Source organism: Ipomoea nil, unplaced genomic scaffold (genome assembly GCF_001879475.1).
Source record: "Ipomoea nil cultivar Tokyo-kokei standard unplaced genomic scaffold, Asagao_1.1 scaffold2494, whole genome shotgun sequence".
Lineage (NCBI taxonomy): Eukaryota > Viridiplantae > Streptophyta > Magnoliopsida > Solanales > Convolvulaceae > Ipomoea > Ipomoea nil.
The window spans coordinates 1793230-1817563 of NW_017618922.1; the positions used below are offsets into that span (position 1 = coordinate 1793230).

General features: G+C 40.5%; 1 protein-coding gene and 1 long non-coding RNA gene across 2 annotated transcripts; one reads left to right on the forward strand and one right to left on the reverse strand.

Moving 5' to 3' along the window:
• Positions 1-880: 880 nt before the first annotated feature.
• LOC109153541 (protein ABCI12, chloroplastic) lies at positions 881-19073 on the reverse strand. The gene is made up of 7 exons (XM_019301401.1): positions 18640-19073; positions 17788-17904; positions 17374-17610; positions 2665-2829; positions 1982-2057; positions 1708-1772; positions 881-1077 (listed from the first exon to the last, which is right to left on the reverse strand). The coding sequence occupies exons 1-7, from the start codon at positions 19030-19032 to the stop codon at positions 925-927; spliced, it is 1206 nt and encodes a 401-aa protein (XP_019156946.1). The 5' UTR covers positions 19033-19073; the 3' UTR covers positions 881-924.
• On the forward strand, positions 3192-17365 carry LOC109153542. Its single transcript, XR_002049535.1, has 3 exons — positions 3192-3211; positions 11956-11959; positions 16861-17365. It is a non-coding gene; the product is annotated as an uncharacterized LOC109153542 (long non-coding RNA).
• Positions 19074-24334: the final 5261 nt, after the last annotated feature.

A 24334-nucleotide genomic window follows, 5' to 3' on the forward strand; every position in this document is an offset into this window, starting at 1 on the left:
TTGTCTCAAAACCAGACGGTTTGTTACTGGTTATTGTATTTTTCTTGGGGAATCTTTAATTTCATGAAAGTTTAAAAAGCAAGAAACCGTGTCTAAGTCTTCTTCGGAGGCAGAATATCGTGCGTTAGCAACCACAAGTTGTGAAATCCAGTGGTTCTTTTCCTTCTATCTGACTTAGGCATTACACTTTCCGCCACATCTATTTTTTTCTCTAACAGTCAGTCAGCGCTTGCCATTGCCGAAAATCCTGTTTTTCATGAGCGTGCAAAACATATTGAGATTGATTGTCATTTTGTTCGTGAACGGATCAAGAAAGAAATTTTGAAAGTTTATTGAAAAGTTTTAAGTCCAAGCAGGGTATTCATTCTGTCTACCATCCAACTGGGGTGTTAGAGCCAATCAATAATTTAAGTAACAAGAAGGTCCCATTTTTTTTCATATTTTTTGTTTGTTGCCTATTTATCAGGTAAGTCATTGTATAAATTTGTACTTCATGTATTTAAAATATGTGAGCTTTTGCTATTATGAATAAAGCTACATTCTTTATTCTTCCTTTTTTGTGTGCTGCGGTATGCTTAAGTATTTAACATATACTCCTCTATATTTCCCCATAATGTGAGGTATTACTTTTAATTATAAAACTGGTTAACAATTAACATTTATGCATATTTGAAGAAAAAAACATTTATCAATATACCCCTACATTTTTATATTTACATGTTTATCCCATATTTCATGGCTTACATTTTAAAATTTTTACCATTTCCTAGTGTTCCACATCTCATTTTTCATTTCCTATTTCTGTGCTACCTAGTCATACATAAAGCAATCCAGAATCACTGGATAGCTAAATCCTCCTGGGTCTGTGATCACAAAGCGATACATCAACGAATAGATTTTAACCAACTGATGAAAGACGGTGTGTCAAATAAAGAGCTGTTTGGGTAAGTTGATTGCAGCAATCAGACCAACAAGTAATGATAAGGAAATACAATTTACAAGTGTAATAGATGAATTTGCTGACAAGAAGATTTTGTGTTCTTTGCTGTCTCCTCGAAAGCCTCTCACAATCATTGCCTGCAAAAACCACGAGAATTTTGAGCAGTCCATTTCAGATGGGAACTGGGAACTGATTTCTTGAGCATTTAGATAATCATGCGAGAAAACAGCATTGCTAACATCTAGGTTTTTGACGTGTGGTTATTGTGAGTTAAAAGGTCAATACTTATATTCCTTATCAGCATAACATTCAGCCATTTATACAGTAGAATCAAGAGAGTGGGATTCGGTAACGTTCGTGTATATCACATCGCTGATCATCTAGGATTTCATGCTTCCAAACAGCAACATTGCATGATTCAAATGCTGTACTTTCAGAGGATCGGATAAACAATTTCAATTACTCCTAGCATGCATCACATTGCTTTATCTTTAATTAGTTTTGGCAAGATGGCTAATGATTATGGTAACTTTTAGGTCCAACTAAGAATTATCATGTAATAACCACATAAATTCCAAACATATCAATTTGATAAAACTACCAATTAAAACAATAAAGTTTTCAGTAAGAAACACAACATTATTTTATTAAAACAACAAAAGGATATTTAGAAGTTGCAGAGCTTCTAGCTTTATTTATTTATTTATTTATTTATTTTTGTGTGTGGAGTGGGGGGAATATTGTTCAAATTTAAAAGAAATGCAAACCTGAGATATCTGTTCTGCATGGGCAAAAATATTTTTGAAGATCCGACGAATGTATGTCACGAAAACTGCAAGGTAATGGACAATATGTTTCAGAGGGCAGAAAGGAAACATTCAGCCACGTAGAAAATGTAGATCAAGCAATGAGGAGTTGTATGAAAGTGTCATCTTCAACTGGGTATTAAAATGTTCAAATAACCAACTATATAACCTTATCATCGTTCAATTCATAAGAGTTAATAATTGTTACTATAAGTAACTTTAACTCCATACTAACCATCAACAGTCTCCAAGGTAGTTAACTGCTCCCAATTTATCCTTCGGGATACAATCCCAAGAGCAACATTACGAACCTGTCAAGATTAGGCTAGTGTTAACTTCAAAACCAGTTTGCAAATGCTAACTATAATTGGAGCATGTTTGGCAACACCCAAACGCTAGCTTTTTGCTTTTAGAGTTGTTTAGTAAGCAAGCTTAAGAAAAAATTAAGCTAGTTCAGTAGCCCCTAATAGTCATTTCCAAATTTGCCCTCCCTCCCTCCATTATTTCTTTCTGTTCTTTTTCAGCCAGTTACCTCTCTCTTCTTTTCTTTCTCTATCCCTCTTTTTTATTTTGTCCAAAGCGTTACTATTTTATTAATTTGGTCTTATAAAAAATACATAAATAAAAAATAAATTTTAAACATCTTATTATAAATCCATAAATAAAAAAAGATCAAATTGTTAACATGTACCTTTAAGTTATTACATAAACAAAAAATACATTACTTTACGTTGAAAGGATTGTTTATTACCAAACAATTCCAATTCAATCTGTTAGCTTATAAGTTTTCAGCTTCCAGATAGCTTCTAACCACTAGCAACAGTTAGAGCTAGCTTATCAGCTAATTGTGCAAAAGAGAGCCTGGGTTTGGTCTACAGTCTATTTAAACATAATTGCAGAGGGGAAAAACTTTATTACCTCATCAAAAACAAGATTTATAAATCTCAAGGAGAGCAGGAGCGTAAGGATGACCTCTGGCACAGGAAGACCAAGTTTATCCAAAGGACGTAAAAACCACTGCAATGCAAATGCTATCTGTTCTGGAGTTGTTGTTGACAGGTAAAGACTAGCACTTTGAAAGATCTGGTAATCAAAAGCAGCAAAATCAGAATGAAATAATAGTTCGTAGGGCTGGGAGATAACTAAACAAAACCTATATTCTTCTCCCAAAAGTTGAATCCCCAACTCCAAGGGCCCTCCACGCCCCGGCCCAATAGAGCATATGGAAGGATGTAAATCACGATAACTTAGTGGCTCAACAAACAGGACCAAATGTTGGTGCACACAAGGGATCTGCCCGCTTTGGGCATAATCCCCACACTGCCGCTGCCGAGTTTCGAACTCTAGTCTCTTCTCCCAAATACTACCTACTAAACCAGCCCGTGCGGACAAAAAAAACCTATACTCATTACAACCACTAGAAAATAACTGTTACAAAAGTAAAGAGAAGATTTCTGAATATATTGTTCCATTCAAAAAGATATACAAAGCCCTATAAATACATGCTAGAAGACTTCTAATAAGGAAACAAGTTCACACATGACTACCTACTCAAAACCCTAAAACTCCGTAATATATATAGATTCCATATTACTTATATATTCCATAACACTTCCCCTCAAGTTGGAGCATAGATATAACTTGTTACACAAATAACTGATAACCCAAAAATAACTAAATAACTAACTCAAATCCCATTTAGGAGTTAGGACACTCCCTTAAAACGACAGCTTTGGACGCCACCAATACCACAAACAGTCGGGTGAACTCAAAGTAGACCGAATAAGCTTGGGATTGGACACTCCCCTGAAACGGAAGCTTGGACACCACCAATACCACGAACAAACACCGGGCGAACACAAAATGGACCGAACAAGCTTTGGACAAACAAGGTAAAGAAAACAAACTCCGAAAAAGGAGGACCAAATTACTTTACCAAAGCCCCAAACGACAATGAGCATTAAAAAAAAAATAATAAAATAAAATAAAATAAAAAAGGATAGACAACACCAAAACAAGCAACGGACTCCATCCTTCTAGGGATCAAGAATGTAGAGACCCCCAGAGTTACGCCCCTTACCAATAACCCTCTTCGTCACAAGATCCTAAGGCAGCAGCAGCAGCAATCGTAGTGATCGGAGCGGACTAATGTTTTAGAGATTCTTGGTACTGAGAAAACTTAGCAAACTCATCAACAGAGATTGAGACCGTCTTGGTAGATAGATCAGGTGCAGATGCAACAAGTGGAGAATTGACGAATTGTTCCCCCGATTTTTATTCAACAACTTCCTACAATCCTTCTTTATGTGCCCAGGCTTATGGCAATAATGACACACAATACTGCTTAAAGTGTGCCCCTTGGAGTTGCTACTGGTCCCATTGTGCAGATGTTGACCAACGAGAGCACTGTTTGGTGGGACCATCACCTCATGCACACTTGGTTGTGATTGCTCCGATCGAATCAGTCGTGGAAGGATATCAGTCAAAGTAGGGAACTCAGAGCTACTAAGAATTGTTGACCTCACCGTGTCAAACTCATAAGGGAGACCTGCTAAAAAACTCATAACAGACATTTATTCACGTTGCTTTTGTTGCTCTCTGATGTCACTACTGAATGGCATAAGCTTATTAAGGGACTCATATGTTCTCTTAAAAGTCCATAAAATAAGCCATAAGTGACAAATTTTGTCTTTCGGTACGGTAAAATACCTTACACATCATAAATACGAGTAATATTCCCCCTCTCAGAGTACAAGTACTCCAAATAATCCATCAGTTCTTTAACTGAGTCACAATGACTAATGAACCCAACAATATCATCAGTAATTGAATTTCTGATCTATAGAAACAAACGGGCATCATCCCGTACCCAAACACTATCTTGACCAGACAAAGTTTTAGTTAGATAGTTAAATGTTCCTCTTTACCAAGACTAGTGAGGTAAAGCGTAATAACCTTACTCCACTGTTGAATATTAGGAAACCTTTGTCTCATTCCTAATAGAAGTTGTCTTAGTTTCCTATTCTTATTAGTAGTTTCCTATTCCTATTAGGATTAATTTAGTATATTGTTTAGTATTTATAGAGGTCCATAGAAGTATAGAACACATAGAGATTCGATCTATTGTAATCTTTCAATATAATATATTTTTTCTATTTCCTTCTCTTTGGTTCTCACATATTTTGCGTGCGCCTAATTGGCGGGTGGTGGTTATTCTCCACTCGCCAGGCCTTTCAATCCCTCAATTTCAACATAGTATTAGAGCCTAAGTTTTCCAGGCTATCTTCTTGTTGAAACCCTAGGCCCGTTATAGTGGGCCCATTAGGTTATAGCTTGTCCTGTATAAATTATGGTATTCTGTACAGTCTTCGATGAGAAATATATGAAACCCTTCACACTTTCACATGGTATCAAAGCCTAAACCCTAAATATTATTTCTCATTTCCTTCCCGCCGCCGCCGCGCCGCCACCGGAATTCACTGCCGGCCGCGACTGTTTTTGCTTTCCGACATCTGCCTGGTGGTTCTTCTTCCAAACCAAGACCACAGGCCTCACCGGAGCCTCGTCGCGAGCCAGAGCCCAAAATCCGGTCGCCGTCTGCCGCCGTCGTCGCCGAGATCCGCCACTGTTTTCCGGCCAGATCTCCTCCCTCCGGCCTCCGATCGAGACGCCGTCACCACTGTTGGACTCGTCTCGACGAGACGCACCGAACAGTGTTGTCCGTTTTTCCTGCCGCCGCCGACCGCCGTTCTCCGGCCACCGCCTCCGATCACCATCGGCCAGAATACAGTAAACAGTGTGCTGTTTTTGTTGGTAACGCCTATGGCTTCACCTTTTACCTCTTATCCTACCATTACTATGGACAAGTTGGTTGGGAGTGAAAATTACACTTCGTGGGCTGCTTCTGTGAAACTCTGGTTCAAAGGCCAGGGGATGTCTGACCATCTAACCAGAAAGGTTGGGGAAATTGAAGAATCGAAGAAATCAGATTGGGAAAAGGCAGATGCGTTGTTGTGCAACATGTTGTGGCAGTCCATTGACCCTTGTTGAAGGAGTTTGGAGAATAAAGTATTGTCTTGTTATTTACACTCTGTCTACAAGCAAATACACAGTACCATATATATAGGTAGAAGATGGAATACTAATAGAGCCCTAGGGACACTAACAGACATAGCCCTAGGGATACTAACAAACATAGAAACTAAACAGTCTTTGGAAAATAATAAAAGCATAATAATGAGTCTCAACATCCCCCCTCAAGCTGGAGCATGAATATCAAAAGCTCCAAGCTTGGTACACAAATATTCAACTCTGGGACCTCTTAAAGCTTTGGTGAAGATATCAGCCAACTGATCATTTGTACCCACGAATGAGGTAACGATTTCCCCGGATGTAATCTTTTCGCGAATAAAATGACAATCGACTTCGATGTGTTTTGTTCTCTCATGAAAGACAGGATTGGATGCAATATGCAAGGCTGCTTGATTGTCGCACATCAGTTTAATAGGCCCTTTCATGCAAAGATTTAATTCAGTCAAGAGATGCTTTAACCAGATTAGTTCACATGTTCCCAAGGCTATTGACCGATATTCTGCCTCTGCACTTGATCGAGCCACCACATTTTGCTTCTTACTTTTCCAAGATACTAGATTGCCACCAAGAAAAACACAGTATCCTGATGTTGACTTTCTATCCCAAGAGCACCCAGCCCAATCTGCATCAGTATAACCAACAATCTCTGTATTTCCACGATCCTTGTATAAAACACCGTTCCCGGGAGACTTCTTGATGTATCGTAGGATCCTAATGACAGCTTCCCAATGGCTATCACACGGAGAAGCCAAGAATTGACTCACAACGCTAACTGCAAAAGAGATGTCAGGGCGAGTGACGGTTAAGTACAACAATTTTCCAACCAATCTTCGATATCTTCCTGGATTTGAAAAGGGCTTCCCTTGTTCCGGTACATGCTTAATGTTAGGATCCATGGGAGTATCAATAGGTCTGCAATCACTCATACCTGTTTCCTCTAATATGTCTAAAGCATATTTTCGTTGAGATATACAAATCCCTTGCTTTGACTGGGCAACTTCTATCCCTAAGAAGTATTTTAATTTTCCAAAGTCTTTTGTCTCAAAATGTTGGAAAAGATGTTGCTTTAGCTGGAGTATTCCTTCTGCATCATCTCCTGTGATAACAATATCATCGACATAAACAACAAGATAAACGCTCTTACCATGTCGATGCCGGTAGAATACAGAATGATCCACTTTGCTTTGGACTAACCCAAACTCTTGCAGAACTGTACTAAAACGTCCGAACCAGGCACGTGGAGACTGTTTCAATCCATAAAGAGAACGTTTTAATTTGCAAACCAAATCAGTCTCCCCCCCTTGAGCAACAAAACCCGGAGGTTGCTCCATATACACCTCTTCTTTTAGATCCCCATGTAAAAAGGCATTCTTGATGTCTAGCTGGTATAGAGGCCAATGATGGATGGCAGCAATAGACAGAAAGATTCTGATAGAAGAGATCTTGGCAACGGGTGAGAACGTATCAGTGTAATCAACGCCAAACACTTGAGTATACCCCTTGGCTACAAGTCGAGCTTTGAGTCTATCTATCTGTCCATCAGGCCCAACTTTGACATTATAAACCCAACGACAACCAACAACTGTTTTGCCAGGAGGTAATGGAACCAAGTCCCAAGTTCCCGAGGATTGCAAAGCAACCATTTCATCTACCATAGCTTGCTGCCAACCAGGATGGGAAAGAGCTTCCCTAACCGAATTAGGAACAGAAACAGATGATAAACTGGAGATGAAAGCATTGTAAACAGGGGAAAACCGGTGATAAGAGACAAAATTATATATAGGGTAGGGATTGCGAGTAGACCGGTTACCTACCCGACTAGCAATGGGCGGACTGGAGATTGGAGCAGGACCCGAATCCGAGGGAAGAGACCGCTCAGGAGATGAATCAACAGGTTCAATGTCTGCAGCAGTAGTGGTTGGTGGTAATTTTGACCGACGATGATAGGTGAACTGGAAAGGAGAAACAGTGTGGGTTTGTGATGGATTGGGAGGTAGGACAACAGGAGATATTGGTATTTCTGTCCCTCCTTCAAATGAGGGAACTGGTAGGACATCAGGAAAAGGATCCGCCACCCTTATAGAGTCAGATGAAAAGAACGGAGTGTACTCAAAGAAGGTAACATTTGGTGATACATAGAATCGCTGTGTCTCAGGACAATAACACCTGAACCCTTTTTGAACCCTAGAGTACCCCACAAAAATACATTTCAAAGACTTGGGTGACAGTTTATCACGACCAGGAGTAATATCCCGAACAAAGCAAGTGCAACCAAAAACCCTCAGCGGAAGCTTGTGTAATGGCTCTTGAGGAAACAATATGTTATAAGGTATTTTGCCATGTAGAACAGACGATGGCATACGGTTAATAAGGTAACATGAATGGAGGATAGCATCTCCCCAGAAATAAGAGGGAACCTTATAGTGAAGGAGCATAGTCCGAGCAGTTTCCACTAGATGCCTATTCTTTCGTTCAGACACACCATTCTGTTGTGGAGTATCTGGACAAGAAGACTCATGGAGAATACCTTCAGAGTCAAGAAGGGTAGACAAAGGGGTATTGAAATATTCCCTGGCATTATCACTTCGAAGAATTTTAATAGAGACTCCAAATTGATTCTTGATTTCATTATGAAATTTCTGAAAGATGTTGAATAGATCAGAACGTCGTTGCATTAGGAAAACCCAAGTACAACGCGAAAAGTCATCAATAAAAGTAACAAAATATTTAAAACCTAACACAGAAGTGACACGACAAGGACCCCAAATATCACTGTGAACTAAGGAAAAAGGGGATGAGGACACTTTATTAACCCGTTCAGGAAAGGAGGTTCTTGAATGTTTCCCAAATTGACAAGATTCACACTCTAGTGAAGACAGCTTTGAGAGACTCGGTTCAAGTTGTTGTAGTTTCTTCAAACTTGGATGACCTAGACGACAATGAGTAAGGGAAGGAGAAATAGTAGCACTACAGACAGCGGAAGCGGGAGTGGATAGACGGTATAACCCTTTTGATTCATACCCCGAGCCAATCGTCTTCCCCGAACGACGGTCCTGTATAATAACCGAATCAGGAGAAAAGGTGACAAGACAATCAAGAGAATGAGTAAGTTGACGAATGGAAATCAAATTAAAAGGACAAGTAGGTATATGCAAGACTGATGACAAGGGTAAATCAGGAAGAGGTCTTGCTTTACCAACTCCTTTAGCAGAACATATGGATCCATTACCAAACACAATGGACGGAAGAGACTTAGAGTTTGTGAGATGTGTCAATAAGGAAGAATTTCCACATATATGTTCGGAGGCACCTGAATCAAGGACCCATGGTCCGAGAGGTCCAGATTGAGAAACAAGGGCAGCATGAGTCTCTCCCGTATGAGCCAAAGGAGTGAAAACAGTAGCTTGGGCATTAGCCTTAAACCGTGCAAACTCTTCATATTCTGCAAGAGAGACATTTTTAGAACCTGATTCTTCTTGTTTGAGTTGAGCCACATTTGTAGGAGCAGGCAACGGTTTCCCGTGCAGTTTCTAACATCGGTCCCGTGTGTGTCCAGATCTATTGCAGTAATCACAGTATCTAGCATTTTTCTGCCCACTACGGTCTTTATTCCGGTTGCCCAGATTATTACCACGACTTCCTTGGATCACAAGAGCAGATTGTTCTGTAGTGGATGCAGAAGTTTCACCAGGAAAAGAGGCCACTTGAAGAAGGCGTTTGAACAACTCTTGGACCCCTGGCACACCTTTATCCCCAAGAATCTGGTTTCGAGTATTCTCAAACTCGGGGCCTAATTTAGTCAAAACCAGAACAACAAAAAACTTTTCACGTTGGGCAATCTGTTCATCAGGTGTCCCTCCAACGGGTAAAAGCTTATTAAACTCAGTTAATAAACTTTGAGTTTTCCCAAGAAAGGCTTCCATACTCATACCATCCTTCTTTAAATTAACCAAATTATCAACAACTGTGTAACATTGTGAAATATCATTAGTGTACAAGGATTTGGCTTGATTCCATACCTCAACACATGTTTTAAAAACTCTAAATAGTTGAATTAACTCAGGTGAAAGGGATTGCCATAGAAGACTACAAAGTTGTGCATCCACCCTTTTCCAAATTGCCTTCTCATTTTCTGGTACCTCAGTTTTTACCCCATGTTCCAAGTGGTCAATAACACCCTGGCCCATAAACCACATTTCAACGGCATCCGACCAAGAGTGGTAGTTTTGTGACCCACATAATTTTTCAGAGGTAATAACTGGATTTCCAGATAAATTAGGCACAAACACTGAGCGAGAAATAGCATTTTCAACATTGGTAGAAGTTTCCTCGGTTCCAGTTGAAGACATGGTTGATAAAAAAGAAGAATATTACCAGGAAAGCCAGAGGAGGGTCGAAAATGGAACTGGAAAATTTCGCCGGAAAAAAAAATTGCCGGAGGAGGTCTCACGCGCCGGCGCGTGGAGGCGCGTGACGGCGGGAGGCAGCGCGTAAGGTGGCGCGTGAGGGCGCGTGCAGCGGCGGTTTGCGACGGGACTTCCACGGCGGGGGTCGCCTGCACTTCCAGACCGGCGGTGGTTCTTCGGAACTTTATGAAAACTTGCGATGAGGGGTTTTCGAAGAGGAAGCGTAGACAGACCCTGCACTGCTACTGTTCATCCTCGAAAATACTGTTCATGCTCGGAAATAAAAAGGGATTCAGGCCAATGGTGGCTCTGATACCATGTTGAAGGAGTTTGGAGAATAAAGTATTGTCTTGTTATTTACACTCTGTCTACAAGCAAATACACAGTACCATATATATATAGGTAGAAGATGGAATACTAATAGAGCCCTAGGGACACTAACAGACATAGCCCTAGGGATACTAACAGACATAGAAACTGAACAGTCTTTGGAAATAATAAAAGCATAATAATGAGTCCCAACAACCCTAAACTCTATCTCATTTACAAGTCTTATGAAACTTGTTATGATGTTTGGAATAAAGCTAAGTCACTTTATACCAATGATATCCAAAGGCTATATACCATAATATCTAATATGCTTAATTTCCGTTCAACTGCTGATATGAGTACACAGGATTTTTTGGGTCGAATTGAAGCTTTACAACAGGAGTATAATAATTTATTGCCCTATCAGGAGACAGCAGAAAATCATGCGAAGCAGTGTGATTGGTTCTTTATGGTGTTGACTTTAGCTGCCCTTCGGCCTGACCAGGTTCACGTTCGTGATCAGATCCTGTCAGTCCTTCTGTGCCTACCTTCACTGATATTGCTGCCAGACTGCTTCGTGTTGCCTCAGCTCCCTCAATTGAGCCTATTGGAGAATCATCAGTTTTAGCTACTCGGACTACGAATAGAGGACCCTCTGGACCATCTAGTGGTGGTGGTGTTCGTCGTGGGAAACGTCCTCGGTGTGACTACTGCCACAAAGATGGTCATACCAAAGATCGTTGTTGGAAGTTACATGGTCGACCTCCCCGTTCTGCTAATCTAGTCCAAGCCACTGAATCCGAGAGTCAGACTCATGAACCAAGCTCTACTTCAGTTGCGATGACCCCTAGGCAGTATGAAGAATATCTCCAACTTAAAGCAGTGTCCCGCCTTGATTCTTCCACATCTCCAACTAAATGCTGGTACTTCATCTTTGGTTTGTCTTTCAAACACCAATACTCCAAAATCTTGGATATTGGACTCAGGTGCTTCAGATCATATTTCCGGTAACCTCTCTTTTGCATAATGTCTAAGTCTAAGAGTTTACCAATGGTCACCTTAGCTAATGGTCATCAAACACCAGCAACTGGTGTTGATCAGGCTTCCCCTATACCATCTTTCTCTTTGGAGTCTGTTTTATATGTCCCTAATAGTCCCTTCAACCTTATCTCTGTGAGTAAAATTACCCGTACTCTCAATTGTTCCATAACCTTTTGTGCTGATTCGGTTGTTGTGCAGGATCGCAGTACGAGGAGGGTGATTGGCACCGGCAGTGAGTCACAAGGCCTCTATTACATGCGGGGTGGTGATGTTGCTGCTTCTGCCTCTACAAAGTCTCCCTTGCTTATTCATAGTCGTTTGGGTCATCCTAGTCTCTCTAAACTAAAACGGATGGCCCCAGGTCTGTCTATTGAGTCTTTTGAATGTGAGTCGTGTCATCTTGGAAAGCAATCACGTAAGTCTTTTCCAAGAAGAGTCAATAATCGGGCTGCATCTCTCTTTGATTTAGTTCATTCAGATATATGGGGTCCTTGTCGTGTCAACTCTATTTTGGGTTTTCGTTATTTCGTGACCTTTATTGATGATTATTTTAGATGCACTTGGGTTTTCCTTATGAAAGATCGTTCTGAATTGTTTCAGATTTTTCAAACTTTTTGTGCTGAAATACACACTCAATTTGGAAAACTCATTCGTGTTTTGCGTAGTGATAATGCTAAAGAATATCTCTCTAATCCTTTCCAGTCCTATATGACATCTCGTGGGATATTGCATCAAAGGTCATGTGTTTACACACCTCAGCAAAATGGGGTGGCTGAGCGTAAAAATGGGCACCTAGTAGAAATTGCCCGTACTATGTTGTTACACTCTCATGTTCACTCCCAATTCTGGGCTGATGCTATCCTTACTGCTTGTTACCTGATCAATCGTATGTCATCTTCTGCTCTTAACAATGACACCCCATATTTCATTGTGTATCCTTCTGCTGATCTTTTCCTTATTCCTCCTCGTGTTTTTGGTGTGTTTGTTTTGTTCATGACATGACCCCAGGTCGATCCAAATTAGACCCTAAAGCAGTCAAGTGTGTCTTTTTGGGTTATTCCCGTGTCCAAAAGGGTTATAGGTGTTATTCTCCAACACTCAAGCGTCACTTTGTGTCTGCAGATGTCACCTTTATTGAATCCACACCGTTTTTCCAGCCCACCTCAAGGGACACGACCCCTGTTTCTGAGGTGCTTCCCATACCTTATCTTGGTCCTCTTCTTCTTGTTCAGCCCACTGTTCCTCCAGCTCAACCGACTGTCCTTAACCCGCCTCTTTAGGTCTATCATCGTCGTCCTCGCCCTGCTGTTCCTGAGGTCCCTGGTGACTCACCTATGCTGTCCGATCCTCCGGCTGCGGTTCCTCCACCTCCACCGCAATCTGACACTGATCTCACTGAGGCACCTTTTGCTGTTCGAAAAGGTACACGTTCTACTCGTAACCCACATCCTATATATACCTTTCTGAGTTATCATCGTGTCTCTTCCCCTTACTTTGCATTTCTCTCTCACCTGTCTTCTGTGTCCATACCCAAAACCACTCGTGAGGCTCTCTCGGATACAGGTTGGCGTTAAGCCATGTTAACAGAGATGGAGGCCCTCCAGTCTAGTGGCACGTGGGAGTTGGTTCCTCTTCCTCCTGGTAAAACTGTTGTTGGTTGTAGATGGATTTATACGGTGAAGGTGGGCCCTAATGGTGCAATTGATTGCCTTAAGGCCCGACTGGTGGCAAAAGGCTATACTCAGATTTTTGGTTTGGATTATACTGATACGTTTTCCCCTGTTGCTAAAATTGCTTCAGTTCGATTACTTTTGTCTTTGGCAGCCATTCATCATTGGGACTTACACCAGCTAGATATCAAGAATGTCTTTCTTCATGGTGATCTTCATGAGGAGGTTTATATGGAGCAACCACCTGGGTTTGTTGCTCATGGGGAGTCTAGTCTGGTATGTAAACTTCGCCGTTCGTTGTACGGTTTAAAGCAATCTCCACGGGCTTGGTATGGAAGGTTTAGTTCTGTGGTGTGTGAGTTTGGTATGACTAGAAGTGCGGTTGATCATTCTGTTTTCTATCGTCATTCTAATGGGAAATGCATATACCTTGTAGTATATGTGGATGACATTGTTATTACAGGGAGTGATCAAGAGGGCATATCTCAGTTGAAGGAGTATCTCTTTGGTCGGTTTCAGACCAAGGATTTGGGCAAGCTGAAATACTTTCTTGGAATTGAAGTGGCTCAATCTAGCAGTGGTGTTGTTATTTCTCAAAGAAAGTATGCCTTGGATATTTTGGAAGAAACTGGCATGTTGGGTAGTAGACCGGTTGATAATCCAATGGATCCGAATGTTAAACTCCTACCAGGACAGGGGGAGCCATTGCCTGACCGAGAGCGATATAGGAGATTAATTGGAAAGCTGAATTATCTCACGATCACACGACCGGATATCTCTTTCGCAGTAAGTGTGTTGAGTCAGTTTCTTGAGACTCCTTGTGATTCTCATTGGGATGTTGTTGTTCATTTTCTAAGGTATATCAAGAGAGCACCAGGACAAGGCTTATTATATGAAGATAGAGGACATTCACAAGTTGTTGGGTATTGTGATGCAGATTGGGCTGGTTGTCCATTTGACAGACGCTCTACTTCAGGTTATTGTATTCTCATTGGAGGTAATCTCATATCTTGGAAAAGTAAGAAGCAGGATGTGGTTGCTAGGTCCAGTGCTGAAGCGGAATATCAAGCCATGGCACTTGCGACGTGTGAGCTTTTATGGCTTAAACACCTACTACAAGAATTGCAATGTGGCAATGTTGCTCAAATGGCATTGATATGTGACAACCAAGCAGCTCTACACATCGCATCAAATCCTGTTTATCATGAAAGGACTAAACACATTGAGGTTGACTGCCACTTCATCAGAGAAAAGATTGTGTCAGGGTGCATCAAAACTAGCTTTGTCAATTCTGCAGATCAGTTAGCTGATATCTTGACAAAATCCCTTAGAGCTCCTAGAGTTGAATATATTTGTAACAAGCTTGGAGTTTATGATCTATACTCTCCAGCTTGAGGGGGAGTGTTGAAACCCTAGGCCCGTTATAGTGGGCCCATTAGGTTATAGCTTGTCCTGTATAAATTATGGTATTTTGTACAGTCTTCGATGAGAAATATATGAAACCCTTCACACTTTCACACTTCTTTCTAAAAATTTTTTAAAACACCAATTTTTTCGGCAACACGCGGCTGCCGCTGCCCATCTCATTCCAACGCTCTTCTGGTTGTTGTTCGAAGAAACTAACACCACATCATTACTTGGAACCTCGTCGCGAGACTTCGGCGTAAAACCCATTGCCTTCCGCCACTGCACGCGCCTCCACACGCCACCCGCCCGTCACCGGAGAACCCATCTGTTTCCGGCCAGATCTCCTCTTCTCCGGTGATTTTGTGATCTCACCTCCTACACCAATGGATTCCTCTCCCTTTTGCGGCCTAAACTGGAAAATTTGGTCTCCTTCCTCCACCGCCGTCTTCACGCGCAGGCGCGTGAGGCTACCTCCGACGATATTTTCTGGCAAGATTTGCTAGCTCTCTCCGCCAGTCCTCCTCGACTCCATCTATGTGCCCGTGATGTATTTTTCCCAAATTGATGTTTTGCCTGTCTTTGGACCTTTTTGGTGAAATTTGATGGCTTTGTTTTGGGTTTGTTGCCAAACTTCTCCCTAAGGTGTTTGTGTTTTGGTATAACCGTGTTTGTTTCTTTATCTCCGGTATGCTTTATCCATGGTTGTTCAGTTTCAGCACTACTATAAAGGCCTTTGATTATTTCCCATATTTCTAGTAAGGGGGAGTTTGACTATCTACAATCATTCAGTGTTCTATTTTACTTATTTTACTTTGTTTTCCTGGTTATCTTCATCTCGTTGGCCGTTGCTTCGGGTTTATCTTAATTACTATGGGCTCTACTACATCCTTGGCTATTCTTTGCTCCCTTTTCACCTCTACCGCTCTCGATGAAGGCTTTGTTGGCATGTCGTAGAGTGTTTATGTTGTGTTATCTGGAGGTTGTTCATGTTCAACTCTATCCTTGGTGCGTTCATCTTCATTCCTATGGATCGTGTTCAACTTCATCCTCGGTGTGTTCATTCCCAAGATCGTGTTCAGCTCCGTCCTTGGTGTGTTCATCTTTACTCCTAAGGATCGTGTTCAGCTCCATTCTTGGTGCACATTCGTCTTCATTCCCAAGGAAGGGTCAGGCATAGCGCAATCTCTTTTGAAGTCATCCATCCTAGAGTGCTTATGTTGCTGTGATGGCGTTCATGTTAATCTTCACCCTTGGTGCCTTCATTCCCAAGGTTGTTCATGACAAGCTTCGCCCCTGGTGCCTTCATTCCCAAGGGTTGTGTATAGCATTGTCCCTCCGAAGCCATCCAGCATTGTTATCCTCTAGTTGCATTTAATTTTCATTTGTAATTTTGAGTGAGGTAGTGTGCTTGTTTTAATCCAAACTTGGAAATGTTCCAGCTTGCGGGGGAGTATTGAATATTAGGAAACCTTTGTCTCATTCCTAGTAGAAGATGTCTTAGTTTCCTATTCTTATTAGTAGTTTCATATTCTTATTAGAATTAATTTAGTATATTGTTTAGTATGTATAGAGGTCCACAGAAGTATAGAACACATAGAGATACGATCTATTGTAATCTTTCAATATAATATATTCTTTCTATTCTCTTATCTTTGGTTCTCACATATTTTGCTTCCGCCTAACTGGCGGGTGGTGGTTATTCTCCATCCGCCAGGCCTTTCAATCCCTCAATTTCAACACACTCCAAATAATTAGAATCATGAAGTTTACCGTATGTGATTTTGGAAGTCACAAGAATAATTCACAACAACAGATTTATTCTCAACTATAATCACCAAAAACAGATCACAAAGCACACAAACTAGGATCCTGAAGGTGTACGATACAACCTGATCGTAGAGCAATAATCACGGAAGCTACAATGATCCAAACCAAGCCCAAAACCGAGACAAATTGACTTAGGCGACCCAGGAACAGGTGACGAAAAAATTTTCCGACCGTCGGAGGAGCCGCACGTGCCGGCGCGTGAGGAAGGTGGCCGCGAGTAACGGTGGCGCGTGGCTGCCCAAACTAGAGCTGAATTTCGCAGGCGTGGTCGCCGGACGCCGGCGCTCCTCCCTAGGTGGGCGGTGATGACAGTGGAGTGAAAAAAATAATATCGTAAAGACTCTGTTACCAAGTTACGAAAGTAAAGAGAAGATTTCTGAATACACAGCCCTATAAATACATGCTAGAAGACTTCTAATAAGGAAACAAATTTCCTTATGACTACCTACTCAAAACCCTAAAACTCCAGACTGCCTAATATATATAGATTCCATATTACTTATATATTCCATAACAAGAATAGAGTACCAGTTTCCTATCTAATATCCAACATTCTAAACAGATTTAGGACAGCAACAAGTGGTATTAAAATTTCACACCTTGAAGCTTGATTACATCACCATTGCTGGTTTTAGGCTCAAACTTTTGTTTGTTTTTGAGAGATATGTCTCGTCAATGTGAATAGTAAATGGGCAAAATTCAAATTACGTACAGCAGAAAATACAAAGTATGCATGCTGATCATATCTGATGAATTAATGACTATGCTTCATTTCAGAATCTACCTAATACTAGCAGCAGGAGCACAAGTGCTGTACCACAAACAGTTAGCAGATAAGCATATAAAAATAAAGGTGGAGGTGAAACGCCACTTACTGTGAAGGTTAAACAGGCTGATGTGCTTCCTGTTAACAAGCCCTTTCTGGTAATTTGTAATGGTCCCATTTTAAAAACTACATATGAATAACCTTCCAAAGAAGCTGGAAAATTAGGTAGTCCGATCATTGAAGGTGGAGGTGCTCTTGAATAGACAAGGGAAGGTGCAGAGTCAGTGCTTAGGGCCAACATTATAAACAAGATCCCAGAGAGCAGTGATACTCTTCCTAGTTGATCCTATCAAAACATAGTATGTTGAACAGAACTTACAAGAGAGTTTCCAGCATTAAACAAATTGATAATAGAGGAGTAAATAAAAAATACATAAACCATCCAAAATCCTAGGAAATTTGTTTCTCTCTTTGATGTGCCTGCAGTAATCTTATTACATTCAGCTTTTCGAGGTCCACTTACCTTCCACACTTCCTCAGGCTGGATCCATATAGATAATACAGTCAAGTAGACAACCAAACCAAGACGCAGAACAATATTCGACCTTGCTGGTAAAATAACTAGAGTAAGTAGCCATGCCTGCATAGCACACAGCACCACTTTACAAATAAATAAATAAATAAATAAATAAATAAAATAGAAAGTAAATGAAAGCAGTAAAAAAAAAAAAAAAAAAAAAAAAAAAACATTTTTCTTAAAGTACAAAGAAGAATTGGTTTGACAAACTATACAGAAAAATAGAAAGCAAATCTCTTCCCATGCGTTCTTCAAAACAAAACAATTCCTTCACTTTAGAACTTGAAGAGAATAGGAATGGAAGAGGTAAAACAGAATTTCAATAAACATCCAAAACTATGATGTAACTTTTGAAGGAACTTTTTCCTGCAACTTCCCCAAATAAAAGTTGTTTTTGCACTGAACTTCTTGGCAATGGATATAACTTTCTACATGGAAAGGGAAGGCAGAGATATCCGGTATATATATATTTTTTACTGTATTTTCCTGCCTCTCCCAATAAACAAACAGCACTGAAGCCTGAATGTTTATGAACTAAATAAGAAATTCTCATCCCCATAAACATTATATACACTATTCAGCAATAAAACACCTTCCAGTCTTCCACGAGTAACCCCAAAAACCTCAATACTTCATGATACCAAACGAAAGAGCTCACTTCATTAGCCTTACATGTAGCTAAAACTAAAAACCCCCATCAATCTAATTCATCAAATTACAATTCATGGAAACAGCCCAAAACAGGAAATGATCACATTATCTTAAAGAGACAAAACCAAAAGGATTATAACTTTGTACCAATTTGATCCTGGGGTCAGTAGAGTGCAAGAAAGTGGTAGGGGAAGGGATGTACTGAGCAATGGGACTGGAGGTTGCTCCAGATATGAGTCTAAGCACTTTCTCAGCTCCAAGAAAGTTTTTGGGTGACCATTTTTCCAGTAACTGTTTCCAGTTTTGTTGTAAACCTTCAGCGCTACTGCTCTTCTCTGCGCGTATAACTGTGGGTCGGCGGGGCTGGAGATGGAGGGTTTGTGTTTTTGGGCAGTTGAAGATTGAGGGAGTCAAGCTTCTGAAGCATTGAGCATGTAGTGAAGAAAGTGTTACAGTTGCAGAGCTATGGAGGAGCTGAGAAAACATTGGCATTTGGCGATGGCTGAGAGTGAAACAGGGGTAGTGTCTGCTCATAGGCATTTGGTTTGAAGGAGGATCCGATTTGTGACCCGTTATAAAAATGGGCCTTTATCTTCAACTTTATGAAAAAGGTCAAATAGGCCCCTAAATTTACACCATAAGTTAACTAGGCATCTAAACTTAAAAAATATGTCATTAGACCCTTAAACATGTCAAATTGAGTCAATGAAGCCATTGAACCAGTAAATAACATGTGATTACTAGTCATTTTAATTCCGGTGAAAAAATTCGACGACGGCCACCATATACGACGGAAGGCGACCTTTAAGGTCGCAACTGGTTGCCTTCCACTAGAGAAGGCGACCAGAAAATTGGTCGCCTTCTCCAAGGGAAGGCAACCAGTTCAGGTCGCCTTCCGCCGTATATGGCGTGCCGGTCGCCGAATTTTTTCGCTGGAATAAAAATGACCTGTAGTCACAGGTCATTTACTGGTTCATGGGCTTCATTGGCTCAATTTGACATGTTTGATGGTCTAATTCCACATTTTTAAAGTTTAGGTGCCTAATTGACTTTTGGTGTAAAGTTTAGGGGCCTATTTGACCATTTTTCTTCAACTTTATATGAATAAATCCGATGTATAACATGGATACATAGAGGCATAGACCATAGCCATTCAATTCAATTGGGAAATAGAATGAGTTAATGTTATATGAGATCCTACGAGTATAGTGATTTTTGTCACGTTTAGTCTTAAATTTTTAAATCGATCACATATGATCCTTCGACTTTCTAATTGTTACCATTTGTTATTCAAATTAACCACCAATGTGTAGTGAACCTGAAAATTTTGCAGTAATGAAGAAGAAAGAACAAGCAAAAGAGAGATAAAGAAGAGAGCAATTGCAAAAAAGAAAGTAGAGTATGAAGAAATTGAGAGAAAATGGAATAGAAATTTCAAAGTGTTTTGTATAATCATCCAACATAACAACTAAAGCTCATATACTCTAATGCATAACAACCCATTAAAATTCTCCCAAAATAATCAACACATAGATGTAAAAAAAAAAAAAAAAAAAATCAATAACAAATAAATTACGCCATCTGATCTTATTAACAGCATGCAACTACCTGTCATCCAACAACGCCGTTTTGGTGTAGTTTCATTTTCTGACTTCCTTCTCCTCTGGCAGCTTTTCCCTTCTTCTTCCTCTGTTTCTTTCCATCCTTCCCAGCTTCCAATATCATTACAGTACTCCCCTCTCTAATAGATCATTGTCCCAAGGATCAAAGGTGGGAAATTAGTGGATAATATGGTGGTAGTCTTCCTAAGTAGCTGCCTCCTTAGGAAGATTTGCCCACTGGACTAGGATTTGAGCCACAGCTTGGTTGTTTCTTTTAAACAGTCTCTTGTTTTGAGTCAAGATTTCTCCCTCTGGACATGTGAGTGGGAGATCAACCTCAGGAGTGATATGCTCTCATATCTTCCTTTTTAATTGAGAAATATAGAATATTGGGCGAATTTGTGATCCTGAAGGCAAGGATAACCTATAAACAACAACACCCACCTTTTCCACCACTTGGTAAGGGCCATAATATGTGGGTGATAACTTCAAATTGGCTCTTACAACCACAGTAACTTACATGTTGGGTTGCAATTTCAGGTAGACCCATTCCCCAACTTGTAAAACCCTTTCATTTTTTCTATTGTCTGCTTGTTGTTTTATCCTGTTCTGGGAAAGTCTTAAATTATCTCTCAACAGTGCTATCAATGCATCCCTTTCTGCTAATCATTCATGCTTTCAACTCCCTAATCAATTCTTAGTGCCAAAATAGGAGGTTTATACCCATACTCCCATAAAGAGCTTGGAACGGAGTGCATTGCAAGGAGATGTGGAGGTTGGCATTATACCAATGTTTTGTCAAATGCAGCCACTTAGTGCCAAGTTTTTTGTTTATGGAACACCATGCATCTCAAATAAGTCTCCAAGCATCGATTAACCCTTTCAGTTCGTCCATCTGTCTGAGGGTGGTAGATGTAGACATGTTCAATTGAACGTGTAACTACTTGAAGATATACTGCCAAAATCTAGTGAGGAAAACCTTATCTCTGTCTGACACAATATCCTCTGGTAACCTGTGAAGCTTATAGATATTTTCCATAAAAGGCCATTGCTACATTTTCAGTAGAATAGGGGTGCGACAAGGCAACGAAATGGCTGTATTTTGTGAGTCTATCAACAACCAAAATTACTTCCATATTCTATGATTTAGATCCCCTTCCAATCTTGATCTGGAATGGCTAAGGGTTGGAGTATACCGGGTGTGGCTACTATAACACCCCCGATTTCCATACGAATTTAAACCTTAAACATGCAGATAAACTAACCATAAAACATACACAGCGGAAGACTAGATATGAAATATATGGAAAACGTAGAGTGCTATGCCACACTCACTCAACAGTGAACGCACAGGCGTAAACATCTGCAACATGATCCAACTATCCCAAAAACAAAGTCAACAACATAAATCTAGAGTCTAATCAAAGGCACGCAGGCCCAAACCATCACAAGGAAAATGGGTCTACACTAACTGCCTCTAGACCGCGCTCTCATATACTCAGCACCTGAAAGAACACAAATATATATATGGGACGACACCTGGTCAGCGAATGATGCTGGTAACTCACCAATATATGTGAAATATCATATGTAGATAGTTTATATGTATACAAAATCATTTGCGAAACGGGATATAGTATATATCAATTTCAAAGCCAAGATAAAAGTCAAACACAAGACTCTTTGCACTTACAATAAAGATAAGGGAACACATCCCAATATAACAAGAAGAAATAACGACTCACAAGAACGGCTCAAGGCATAATCTACCATCACACAGTAGATTAACACCCGACATGCATAACACAAGAGAATAAGGACACAACCCTCGGCAACACATGCCTTTGTGACACACTAGTCACAAATAGAGAAATACACAACAACGGCTACACAAGCCTTCGTGACATCACCCATCACGAATTGAGATGCTTTCCTTATGCCCGCTTCTAACATTATGGCTACCCCCAACTAGGGATGTCAATTTAGCCCGAACCCGATGGGCCAACCCGAAAAAAACCGAAACCGACAGGGCTATAGCCCGAACGGGCTAGCCCGATAAAACACATTAGCCCGACGAGCCCGAAACCGATTAACCCGATAGCCCGATAGGGCTAGCCTGAAATTAAAAGGGCTAGCTCGACAACCTGAACTATTGAAAACTATTCTTTATTATAGAAGTGATGTAAAACTTAACATACATGGAATAATTATTATACTTTAAAATAAATAAATAAATAAATAAATAAATAAATAAATAAATAAATAAATAAATATATATATATATATATATATATATATATATATATATATATATATATATATATATATATATATATATATAATTTAAATTAAAACTTAAATTTTTAGTTTTTTAAAATTTAAATCAACATTAATATAATATTTTGACTAAAAATTGACGAGGACGGAATTCTTCGTCCCCGCCAAATTCTCCGCAGGAACGTAGATAGGGATTATTTTTAATTTTCCGTTGAGGACGGAGATGGGGAGTATACTTCCCGCCCCGCCCCATTCTGTCCCGCTCCGCCCCGTTGTCATCCCTACTCTAAATATGGGTACTCACTTTCAGATTCTAATTTTAGTTCAGATGGTTCAACCCGCCCGATTAGCCCGACAACCCGAAGTTTAGGGTTAGGGCCAAACCGAACCCGAAAATAAAATATTAATAAACCGATTAGCCCGACAACCCGACAAGGCTAGCCCAAAACCGAGTGGGCTGGCCCGATTGACATCCCAACCCCCAACCTTATAGCTAGTTCCAACCATTACCTCCAGGACCCTTGTACATCCAAGTCCAACCTTTTCCTTCCTGGACCATCGTCTCCCACCAACAACCACCGATTCATAGTACACGAGGTACCGATCACACACACGGCAACACATGCCACCCAAGAAATACGTGAACCCATCACTCAGGTCACAAACTCCATAATCGCGTCATGGCCACCACGAGGACCACTGCCGTACCTTGGTGACTAATGTCCAATACCATTAATCGTGCAATCCAGGTACAGCCACACACACCACACCACAACAGGAATCAATCAACGGATCACAACGAAGATATGAAACCATACTCAACAAGGAAAGGATCACAATCCGACTCCAACGATGATTAACACAAGTCATCATCCACAATAGGAAAGGACAAACAACACACACGCTAGCATTTAAACACCGAATTAGCATGCTTATCAAACGGGTAAACCAAACATAGTTTCGAAAAACACACAAGACCTATCATGGTTCAACGAATCACAATGTTGAACACTTAGCACGATTCAAGACACCAAAACCTAAATGGATTTCTACCATATAGTTCTAGACATACGAAACATCAAGAAGACACTCAAATGGTTCCACAAAAGAACATCGAGAAGTCAAAAGACCAAATACCGAGTCAAAAGAATCACGGGGAACAAATCCCCAACAAGCCAACATTGTGTACCCGCGGGTGGGGCCACGGGTGGACCCCCACCCGTGGTTCCGCCTGCGGGAACCACTTCCCAAACACCCTGTACCCCGCGGGTGGGGCGGCGGGTGGACCCCTACCCGCCGTTCCGCCCGCGGGTACAACCTTTGTACCAAAAACATCCCTTCGGGGATTTTCAACACCAAGCTCAAATTCAAGTCCAAAACATGCCAAATCTCACCAAACACAACAAAATGACTTGAATCAAAGGAATAGCCAAGCAATGGCATACAAGAACCCTAATAATAAGCTCTAGATATGCATTTTCACAAGACAATGCATCAACACTCACATTTCATAGCAAAATCACAAGTAGAATCCAATAAATCATCATATAGGTAAGCAAAATAGATTTTGTATTGCATGGGTTACCTCTTGTAGACAAAAACCTTCACTTAACACTTCACCAAGCTCCTAATAAGGTTCACCTTCCACACCCACTTCAAGAACACACCAAAAGATCATAAAGATTCTATCTTTAAGGAAAGACACCTTAGAAAACACTAAAAATACAAGATAAACATAGATCTTACCCTCCTAGATGCTCAAAGGTAGGAAAGGTGGAATCTTGAAGTCAAACTTTGAAGATTTGGTAAAGCTCCAACTTGGCTTGGAAGAAAAGCTATCTAACTTTTAGAGAGAAGGAGGAGCTCAAGTTTAAAAAGTGTAAGGGGAAAGAATGAAGGGTGCCTTCTAGGTTAGCTTGCATTACTAACATAAGGTGAAATGTCTTTATTACTCTTACTAAAAT